The sequence below is a fragment of the Mauremys mutica genome, chromosome 15, assembly GCF_020497125.1.
Source record: "Mauremys mutica isolate MM-2020 ecotype Southern chromosome 15, ASM2049712v1, whole genome shotgun sequence".
Taxonomy (NCBI): domain Eukaryota; kingdom Metazoa; phylum Chordata; order Testudines; family Geoemydidae; genus Mauremys; species Mauremys mutica.
This window is the reverse complement of record NC_059086.1, coordinates 36,610,361-36,620,552: the sequence shown is the minus strand read 5'-3', so window position 1 is coordinate 36,620,552 and position 10,192 is coordinate 36,610,361. Positions and strand designations below refer to the sequence as shown.

Genomic DNA, 10,192 nt, shown 5'->3' with positions numbered 1-10,192 from the left:
CCCCCCTCCGCTGCCTGTGCTGTACCCCCTCCCCCACCCCCGCTTCCAGGGATGGAACCCCGGAGTCCGGGCTCCCTGCCCCTCCTTGAGGGGTTTGGCTGGTGCTCGGAGACCTGCGTCCAGCCCCCTTCACCCCTGCAGGGACGGCATCGAATCAGGCCACGCCCCCAGGACAGGCTCCACCCCCTTGCAGGGCACAGCAGGGACTGAGGCCACACCTCCAGAGAGACTCCGCCCCCAAAGGTGGGGGGCAAATGCTCAGGGACCCCATCTGGGTGGTTCTGGGCTAGGAGGGTGGAGCGGTGCCTGTGGCCAGACTCCCGGGGGGGGGGACAGCGCTCGTATGTAGCTGTGGCCCACGATGCAAGAGGGGGTGTCTTGGAGTGGGGGGGGGTCTGGGCCCTGCACCCCCCCCCCCACTTCCTGCGATGCACCGGGACTCTCAGCCGGCCGGTAGCAGAAGGTTTATTAGCCGACAGGAACAACCCAAACCAGAGCTTGTGGGTACAGGAAACAGGACCCCCCCTTTTTAGGTTAGGTCCATGGGGGGGGCCATTGGGAAGCCCTGTCAGGGCAGCCCCCCCCCCCTCGGGATCTCAGGTACAACCCCCTCCCCAGTGCAGCCAGTCCCAGCAAACCTCCCCTGCAGCCTCCCCCCCCTCACTGCTCCCCCTCTCCCCATTCACTCACCACGGGAAGAACATTCCCACGGGGTGTGTGTGTGTGTGGGGGGGGGGGGTCATAGCAGGAGAAATCCCTGTGCCCAACTGTGAGGAAGTGGGACTGTTCGCACTGGGGGCTGGGAATGCTGCGTGCAGGACTCTCAGCCAGCCAGTAAAGCAGCAGGTTTATTTAGACGCCAGGAACACACTCCAGGACAGGGTCTTGCAGGCACAGATACCAGGATCCCCCCGGTTAGGTCCATCTTGGGGCCCCTTCCGGAGTCAGGATAAAACCCCTGAGGTCTCCTACCTGCAGCTGGCCGTCCGCATGCAGGGCTACGCCAGCAAGTGGGCAGATGGGGCCCAGATGAAGGGGGACCTGGTTAAACTGCTGGTACTGGAGCAGCTGTATGAGCGGTGCCCATCCCACCTGAGGCTGTGGTTAAGGGACCAAAAGCCGGAGAACCCGCGCCAGGCAGGGCGGCTGGCCGATGACTATGTGAAGAGCCGGTCGGGGGGTGGCAGGGAGGAGCCCCAAAGGAACAGGCCCGTCGCGACGCAGAGAGAGAGTCATCCTGAGACCACCCAAAAGGGGAATCGGGAGAGCCCCCGCCCAAAGGGAACGGCCAGCGCCAGGGACAACCGACCGGTTCGAGGGGACCAACGGGACATGCGCTGCTATCACTGTGGCCAGAGGGGCCACATACGGTCCCAGTGCCCCAAACCCCTGGACAAACTGAGCAGACCAACCCCACACCGGCTTAACTGGGTAGAGACCCAGTCGGGTGAGGGGCAGCGTTCGCAGGAAAGGGGGGCTGGCCGCGTACCCCCTGCGAAGGAGGGAGGGGGGCCCCAGGTCAACCCCTCTGAGGGGCTGGATGCTCCCCGCCCTGAGTTTGGGGTTTACAGGGTGGGCACAGGGCTGCCCCCTCCGGAGCGAGTGCCTTGTTCCCCTGGAGGTAGACGGGAAGGAGGTCACTGGGTACTGGGACACGGGCGCAGAGGTGACGCTGGCCCGGCCCGAGGTGGTGGGCCCAGATCGGATGGTGCCCAACACCTACCTGATCCTGAGGGGTGTGATCGGGACCCCACTCAGGGTGCCTGTGGCGAGGGTACACCTGAAGTGGGGGGACAAGGAGGGCCCCAAGGACGTGGGGGTGCACCCACATTTGCCCACGGAGGTGTTAATGGGGGGGGATCTTGAGGACTGGCCCAGTAACACCCGGGGTGCCCCGGCCGTGAACCGTAGTCAGTCGGTGCAGGGCTCTGCACCCTGACACCGGGGAAGGCACTCTTCCCGGGGCACCGGCCCCTGACCCGGTGGGGAGGGAACGCCCAGGGACGGGGCCCAGAGAGGCTGTGGCCCCAGACCCAGCCGGTGAGAGAGAGCAGATCCCCGCCCCTGTCCCAGCGGCTGAGTACCAGGCCGCGGTGCGGGAAGACCCCTCCCTGCGGAGGATAGGGGACCTGGCCAGCCTCGGGGGGGGACAGACCATGGGACGAGGTGGCCGGAAAAGGTTCCTGGGGGAGAAGGGGCTCCTGTACCGAGAATGGGCTCCCCCAGGGAAGATGGAGTCAGGGGGGATCAGGAGGCAGCTGGTGGTACCCCAGGAGTATCGCCGCCAGCTGCTGTGCCGGGCCCATGACATTCCCCCCTCAGGGCACCCGGGAGCCTGGCGTACCCAGCAGCGGCTGCTGCAGAACTATTACTGGCCTGGGGTCTTTGCCCATGTCCGGCAGCACTGCCGCTCCTGTGCCCCCTGCCAGAGGGGGAGGAAGGCCCGGGACAGGGGGAAGATGGCTGTAAGGCCCGGGCCCCGCCCCGAGGAGCCTGTCCAGAGGGGGGCCAGGGTCAGAAGGGGGGCTCTGAACCGAGAGAGCCCAAATCCCAGCCCCCCAGACTGGAACGTGGGGAGAAGGCCCCAGCCCCGCGTGCACCCCAGGGGTACTGGGGCGGGGAAAGGGCACGGGCGGCATAAGCTTCCCCCCTGCAACCTGCAAGTGCCCTCGAGCCCCCCCGACCTACAGGGGGGCAGGAAACTGGAATGACCTGGGGTGACTCTCCCCCCAGATCGGGGGGGACCCTGGGGCAGCCAAGGGAATGTCGGTGGGTTCGAACTTCCCCAGGTCACTGGCTGGAGTGACCCCGCTCAGTTCGGTCTCGAAGGGGGGGGGAGGTGTGAGGAAGTGGGACTGGTCGCACTGGGGGCTGGGAGTGCTGGGTGCAGGGCCTCTGGGTATCTAGCAAAGCAGAAGGCCGAATGCCTGACACTCTGTCTCCTAGCAACGGATGGCCGGGCCCCTCCCTGCAAAGGTGCATCTAAAGGTGTTGGAGACAAAGGGGTCAGGTGACCTCCTGGCCCGGGAAAGAGGCGGAGGAGAGAGGAGGGGCCGGAGGGGGTGGGGCAGACTGGACTTGGCTGGGGATAGAGGGGAAGCAGGGAGAGAGGGTCTGATCCCCGAGGGGGGCTGTGGGGCCCCCAGATGGACCTGGTATCTGTGCCTGCAAGACCCTGTCCTGGACTGTGTTCCTGTCGTCTAAATAAACCTTCTGCTTTACTGGCTGGCTGAGTCCTGGTGAATCGCAGGCAGCCCGGGGGTGCAGGGCCCTGACTCCCCTACACTCCGTGACACCAACTCCCAAGAGCCAGGTCCTTTTCCACCCCCAGCAGGGGGCAAAGCCCACAGGGAAACTGAGGCACAGAACAGCCTCCATCTCCCCCCCACAGACACCAGGAGGCAGGGTCACTGCTCTCTCTTTATTGCGGTGCTGCCGCAGGGGCCGGGCCCGGCTCAGCCCTCGGAGAACTGGCGGTACAGCGCCTCCTGGCGGGCGTCGGCGAAGCGCGGCACAAAGTGAACGCGCAGGATCTGGGCAAAGCCCTCGCTCAGTGACGGCTCCACAAACTTACTCCTGGGGGAGAGAGGGAGGCAAGGGGTTAACAGGGGGAATCTCCCCCCCACACGCCCACGCCCCCCCCCCACACACACACTCACTTGTAGCTGTTCAGCACAATGTCGGTGACAGAGACGTGGCCTGAGGCCGTCAGGTCCCGGAACTGGAACCAGAAACAGAAACGAGCTCCTGTCACCGGGGCCAGGGACTGGCTGGCTCAGGGGGGCGGGGAATGGGGCAGGGGCCTGTCCCCTCTAGGGGGCGCCGGCTCCCATCCAGCCCCAGGGCAGGGACTGGCTGGCTCAGGGGGGCAGGGGCCTGGCTCCAGGGGGCTCCATCTCCCTCTGGCTGGCTCGGGGGGGCGGGGAATGGGGCAGGGGCCTGTCCCCTCTAGGGGGCGCCGGCTCCCATCCAGCCCCAGGGCAGGGACTGGCTGACTTGGGGGGGCAGGGAATGGGGCAGGGGCCTGTCCCCTCTAGGGGGCGCCGGCTCCCACCCGGCCCCAGGGCAGGGACTGGCTGGCTTGGGGGGGCAGGGAATGGGGCAGGGGCCTGTCCCCTCTAGGGGGCGCCGGCTCCCACCCAGCCCCAGGGCAGGGACTGGCTGGCTCAGGGGGCGGGGAATGGGGCAGGGGCCTGTCCCCTCTAGGGGGCGCCGGCTCCCATCCGGCCCCGGGGCAGGGAATGGGGCCCGGGGGGCGCTGCTCACCCGGTTGTTGTGCTTGGCCTGCTCCAGGGTGGCAGTGAAGAGGAAGCAGCGGCAGGGGACCCCGGCGTCCTGGGCACATTCAATGTACCTGAGAGGGAGGCAGAAGAGATGGGGGGAGGGGAAGACAGGAGTCCTCCCCCCCACCAGTGGGGCCCCCACTTACCTGCGGCGAGACTCGGGGTCTGGGTTGGTGTTGTCCACGGCTGCGCTCTTCCCCTCGCGCAGTGCCGCTGCCACCAGCGCCACGCACTTCTGCCAGGAGCCCAGCGTGTCCTGGGGGGAGGGGGGAGGTTAATGGGGGGAGCCCAGCCCCCGCCAGTGGGGGGGTGCAGCCCCTCGGCCCCCCCTTACCCGGTTGGCGTAGGCGTAGCCGGCCGGCACCAGCTGGCTCTTCAGGAAGGTCGACTTGCCTGCTGCGGGGGGGAGAAGAGGGGGGGAGTCAGTGCTGGGGGGCAGGGAGGGGGATTGGGGGGCACACGGGGGGCGTCAGACTCACCTGCAGGGAAGCCCACGGCCACCACCAGCTCGGGCGTGGGGGACACCAGGGCAGCGTCGGGGGGGTCGTAGAGGGGCCCCTGGGGGTCCAGCTCCCGCTGCAGGGAGAGATGGGGGGGTTAGACAGACCCAGCAGCGGGGGGAGGGGAGCCCCATGGGGTGTGATCAGAGCCGGGGGGGGCACTCACCGGGTCGAAGGGGGGCAGCTGGTAGGGGGCAGGTGCCCAGCCCAGGAAAAACTCCTCGGGGGTGTAGAACGGCAACGTGGCGTTCAGGGCAAACTGGGGGGGCAGGAGAGACCGTCAAGGGGGGCAGAGAGGGGCTGGGGGCGGGGAAGGGGGATGTGGCAGAGGGCACTAGAGTGTGGTGGGGGGACAACGGGGTGAGGGGAGATTGGGGATATGGTGGGGGGGGCCGGCAGGGGGAGCTGGGGGGCCGGCAGGGGGTGGGGGGAGCTGGGGATATGGTGGGGGGGCCGGCAGGGGGTGGGGGGAGCTGGGGGATGGGGATATGGTGGGGGGGGCCGGCAGGGGGTGGGGGGAGCAGGGGAATGGGGATATGGTGGGGGGGCCAGCAGGGGGTGGGGGGAGCTGGGGGATGGGGATATGGTGAGGGGGCCGGCAGGGGGTGGGGGGAGCAGGGGGATGGGGATATGGTGGGGGGGCCGGCAGGGGGTGGGGGGAGCAGGGGGATGGGGATATGGTGGGGGGGGGCCAGCAGGGGGTAGGGGGAGCAGGGGGATGGGGATATGGTGGGGGGGCCGGCAGGGGGTGGTGGGAGCTGGGGGATGGGGATATGGTGGGGGGGCCGGCAGGGGGTGGGGGGAGCTGGGGATATGGTGGGGGGGCCGGCAGGGGGTGGGGGGAGCTGGGGGGCCAGCAGGGGGTACCAGACGGTCACTGCAGGAGAAATCCTTCTTCTTGTGCCCAGGAGCCCAGTTGGGGGGACGCCCGGCCGCGTCTGAAAGAGAACCGGGGGGCAGGGGGGGTTAGAGGGGAGATCAGCCCTGCTGCCCACCCAGCCCCCACGGCCAAGACATGGGGCTGACAGTGGAAACCCCCCCACACACACACTGCCCCCAAACCACTGCCGGGGGTGTGACGAAGCAGGGGATTATCCTAGTGGTGTGCGCGCCTCAGTTTCCCTGTGCACTGGGTGTGTAACGGGGGGCGGCAGAGGGGGGGTCGTTGCTGCCGGGGGCCACGTGTGACCTCACCCAGCAGCTGGGACCCCCACGACGACCTGGAGACGGGGACCCAGCGACCGGTGCCCGGGAGTCCCCCGCAGCCGGGTCGGGCCGGGGGCCCTGCAGGCTGGACCTGAAGACAAAGGGCCGTGTGGGGCCTGTGGCGGGGGGGATACGGGGCCTGGCTGGAAGGAAGGGGGCTGGGGGGGGGGAAATCAGGGCCCAGCAGGAAGGGGGGGCTATGGGGGGGAGATATGGGGCCCAGCTGGAGGGAAGGGGGCTGGGGGGAGGGGATAGAGGGGCCCAGATGGAGGGAAGGGGACTGGGGGCGGGATGGGCCCAGCTGGAGGGAAGGGGGCTGTGGGGGGGGGTGGGCCCAGCTGGAGGGAAGGGGACTGGGGGGGGGATATGGAGCCTGTGGCTGGACCAGCGGCCCCAGGACGCAGTGGGGCCCATGGCAGGTCCCCCAAGACACAGCGCCCCTCCCCCACTCACCTCCCACGTAGAGGCTGCTCTGCAGGGCCACAGACACGGCGCCGTTTGCCTGGGGAGATGGGGGGGGTCAGACCCGTGGGGGGGAGGGGCTGGCTGAGGCCCCGCCCCCTGCCCCACCCCCTCCCCAGGCCCAATGACAGCAATTGCGGCCCCCAGGGACCCACAGCCACTTGGGCGGGGCTGGGGCTGCGTCTGCGCTGGCGCCCAGGGCGCCTCCCTCTGCCCACCTGGGCTGTCAACCCTCTAAGGGCACAAACCCCAAGCCTCTCGTCCCCCCCGCCCTTCCCTGAGACCCCGCCCCATGCCCCGCCCCTTCCCTGAGACCCCGCCCCTTCCCCGAGACCATGCCCAAGATCCCGCCCCTGCCCCACCCCTGCCCTGAGACCACGCCCCATGCCCCGCCCCTTCCCCGAGACCACGCCCTTGCCCCCACCCCTAGCCTGAGACCACGCCCACAGGCACCACCCCTGCAGCTCCCATTGGCAGCAGTTCCTGGCCAATGGGAGCTGCGGAGTCGGGGCTTGGTGTGGAGTAAGAGCGGACAGGGCTCCACCTTAGCTCTGCTGCAAGGGGGCCCCAGGCCCTTTTCAATCACCTGGGGCCCTGGGCAAATACCCCCCTTTGCCCCCCCCACTGGCGGGCCTGCCCCCCAACCCCCCTCCGCCGGTACCTTCTCACACAGATACTCCCACATGCCCAGCAGTGGTTTACGGTAGATCCCGGTTCCAGTCGCCACAAACACCTGGGGGGCAGAATGGGGTGGGGGGGGTGTCACATTCTGGGACAGGCGTGGATGCCCCCCCACTGCTCCCCCCATCCTGACTATCCTGAGACAGGAACAGAGTCCCCAGCTGTCACCCCTCCCCATCGCGGGGGGTCACCCAAGGCATGGAGCGGCAGTTGAGTGGGACCCTCCACAGGGGTTACGGGGGGGGGGGGAGGTCCCCAGCCCTGCTTAGAGATTTTCCTTTGCCCCCAACCCCCCATCAACACCAGGAGGGGCCCCAGGATTCGGCGCCTGCAGCCCCCCTACCTGCACAGGAACCCCCAGTCGCTCCACCACGGCCTCCGCCTTCGCCTTGAAGACCTCGGGGCGCAACCGCCCCCGGCTGATCCCCAGCTGGTTGGTGAAGACCACGATCTGGGGGGTAGGGGACACACAGGTCAGGGGACAGTCAGAGTGGGGGGGTTCCGGGGGGAAGGGGGAAAACAAACCTTGTACCCCTCGTTCCGCAGCTGCTTCAGCTTCCGGGGCACCTCGGGGTACAAAATCCTGGGGGGGGAGACACAGGGGTTACCCCAAAAACCCTCCAATTCCCCACCCACACCTCCTATGACTTCCCCCAGCCCTGCTGGTGCCCCTCACTCCCGACCCGCAGCCCCTGCTAGCCTGGCCCTGCCCCCCAGCCCTGCTGGTTCCCCTCACTCCCGACCCACAGCCCCTGCTCGCCCAGCCTGGGCTCCCCCCAGCTCTGCCGGTGCCCCTCACTCCCACCCCAGTCCTGCCCCTGCTAGCCCAGCCCTGCCCCACCCCAGTCCTGCCCCTCAGCCCCGACCCGCAGCCCCCTGCCAGCCCAGCCCTGCCCCCCAGCCCTGCCGGTGCCCCTCACTCCCGACCTGCAGCCCTTACGCTCACCTCCAGTCATCGGGGCTGGTGGGAAAAACCTTCCCAGACTTAGTCGTGATGATGGTTCCATCCAGGTCAAACCCAGCGACCTGCAGAGACAGCGAGGGGACCCGTCCCCCCCGTCAGAGGAATGGACCCACCTGCCACCCCCCTGTTACCGCAATGGATCCATTCGTGCCCCCGCCCCCCCATCAGAGCAATGGATCCTCCCAGTGCTCTGCCACCCCCCCAATAATAGACCCATTTGCTGTCCCCCCGTCACATCAATGGACCCATCTGCCCCCTCCCCCCATCAAAGCAATGGACCCTCCTGCTCTGGGCCTGGCTGCCCCAGACAGTGGTGGGCAGTTCCCCAGGCTAAGTCCTGCCAGCAGGTACCTTGGCGCTGGGCACCACACCCTGCTTGGTGAAGACCAGCAGCTTGCCATGCTCCTCCCAGGAGTCCCTGGGGTGGGGGGGCAGCCCCGAGAGCTCCCCCTGGGGCAGGCGGGGTGCCCCACCCTTTGCCCGCTCAGCGCTGGCTGCTGTCTCCTGCAGCTGGTGCAGCTTCGCGGCAACGGCAGAGTCCTCCTCCTCCTCTTCCTCCTCAGGGGGGCTGGGGGCCTTCGGCCTCTTGGGGGGCCGCCCCTCATCGCCCTCCCCTGGCAGGTGGCGCTTGGGGCTGAAGAAATCCAGCAGGCTCCGGTGGGGGGACTGGGGGGCCGGCAGGAAGCGCAGGGTGTAGGGGTAGCGCCCGTTCACCAGCCACAGCGTCTGCCCCTCCTGCAGCGTGCTGCTGTCGCCCGGCTGCAGCTGCAGCTCCTCCACCGACGTGGGGTTCACACCCCGCTGCAAAACAGGGGGGGCTGAGTGCAGGAGGGGTCTCCCAAGAACCACCCCGGCACCCCACCCCAGAGGGGCTGCATCTCCGCACCGGGCTTGGGTCCCCCGGGTACCCAGCCCCCTGTGCCCCACCCCAGAGGGGCTGCATCTCCACACCGGGCTTGGGTCCCCCGGGTACCCAGCCCCCTGTGCCCCACCCCAGAGGGGCTGCATCTCCACACTGGGTGAGGGGTCCCCGTGTACCCAGCCCCCGCACAGCTTCCCCCTCACCTGGGTGACTCTCACAGCTCGGTGTTTGTAGTCAGCCAGTAACTCCACTGCAAAAGGAGAGGGGGGAGATGAGTGAAGGAGAAACTGGGGCCCCCCCTTTGCCCCCTCCCCCGCCCAGTGACGCAGGCAGGGCCCTGTCCTGGCAGAGCCCGTGGGGGTGGCTGGTCGGGGGGAGCTGGTTTGGGGGGCACCGGGTCCCACCTTGCGTCCGGGAGCATTTCTTATCCGCCACACGCGTGCGGGGCCCCCTGCCCAGCACCACGGGGACCCCGTCGGGCAGGGCCACGGGCTCGTGCCGCCCGTCCCCGCTCACCAGCGAGCACTGCATGGCGCCAGCACCTGGCACGGGACACAAGGGGGAGGGAGTCAGGCTCGGCTGCCCCCACCCCCCACATCTCCCCCCCCGGGCTGCGCCCCCCCCCACGTCTCCCCCCCGCGCATCTCCCCCCCCGGGCTGCGCCCCCCCCGCACATCTCCCCCCCCGCTGCACCCCCCGGGCTGCGTCCCGCACCCACATCGCCCCCCCCGGGATGCCCCCCCGCACGTCTCCCCCCCGCCCATCTCCCCCCCCCGGGCTGCGCCCCCCCCACGCGCCCCCCGGGCTGCGCCCCCCCGCACATCTCCCCCCCCCGGTGCACCCCCCGGGCTGCCCCCCCGCACCCACATCTCCCCCCCCGGGCTGCGCCCCCCCCACGTCTCCCCCCCGCCCATATCCCCCCCCCGCGCCGCCCGGGCTGCGCCCCCCCGCACATCTCCCCCCCCAGGGCTGCGCCCCCTCCCCCCATCACCCCCCCGCGCTGCGCCCCCCCACGTCTCCGGCTGCGCCCCCCCCCCACATCGCCCCCCCCGGGCTGCGCCCCCCGGTGTCCCCCCTTTCCCGTCCCCCCCGGAAGTGGCCCCTAACCGCACCCAGGGAAGGGGGCGGCCCCTGTTTCCAGGGGAACCGCGCGGTCGGGGGGGGAGGGGGCGGTCCGGATCCCCGGCCCGGGACCGTCTCAAAATCCTCGGGAACTTCCGGCAGAAGCGGCACT

At 69.5% G+C, this 10,192-nt stretch overlaps 1 protein-coding gene across 2 annotated transcripts; it reads right to left on the bottom strand.

The window, feature by feature from the left end:
- Nucleotides 1-3,407: 3,407 nt before the first annotated feature.
- Nucleotides 3,408-10,192, bottom strand: LOC123349909 (polynucleotide kinase 3'-phosphatase). 2 transcript variants are annotated; one of them, XM_044988190.1, is made up of 17 exons: nt 10,071-10,192; nt 9,363-9,500; nt 9,162-9,208; nt 8,448-8,897; nt 8,079-8,158; nt 7,658-7,715; nt 7,476-7,583; nt 7,113-7,184; nt 6,443-6,491; nt 5,651-5,721; nt 4,950-5,042; nt 4,763-4,859; nt 4,618-4,679; nt 4,430-4,539; nt 4,267-4,354; nt 3,660-3,721; nt 3,408-3,576 (listed from the first exon to the last, which is right to left on the bottom strand). In XM_044988190.1, the coding sequence occupies exons 2-17, from the start codon at nt 9,487-9,489 to the stop codon at nt 3,456-3,458; spliced, it is 1,695 nt and encodes a 564-aa protein (XP_044844125.1). In that variant the 5' UTR covers nt 9,490-9,500; nt 10,071-10,192; the 3' UTR covers nt 3,408-3,455. The 2 variants fall into 2 exon arrangements, with proteins under 2 accessions (XP_044844125.1, XP_044844124.1); XM_044988189.1 differs by having other exon boundaries at nt 10,066-10,189.

What these genes read in the sequence shown, in the direction of transcription:
- LOC123349909 (XM_044988190.1), bottom strand. Translation starts at nt 9,489, where the DNA reads ATGCAGTGCTCGCTGGTGAGCGGGGACGGGCGGCACGAGCCCGTGGCC. An exon ending in GACTGGGGGTTCCTGTGCAG is followed by an intron (nt 7,185 to 7,475) that starts GTAGGGGGGCTG and finishes TCTGCCCCCCAG; the next exon opens with GTGTTTGTGGCGACTGGAAC. An exon ending in GGGAGTATCTGTGTGAGAAG is followed by an intron (nt 6,492 to 7,112) that starts GTACCGGCGGAG and finishes CCATCTCCCCAG; the next exon opens with GCAAACGGCGCCGTGTCTGT.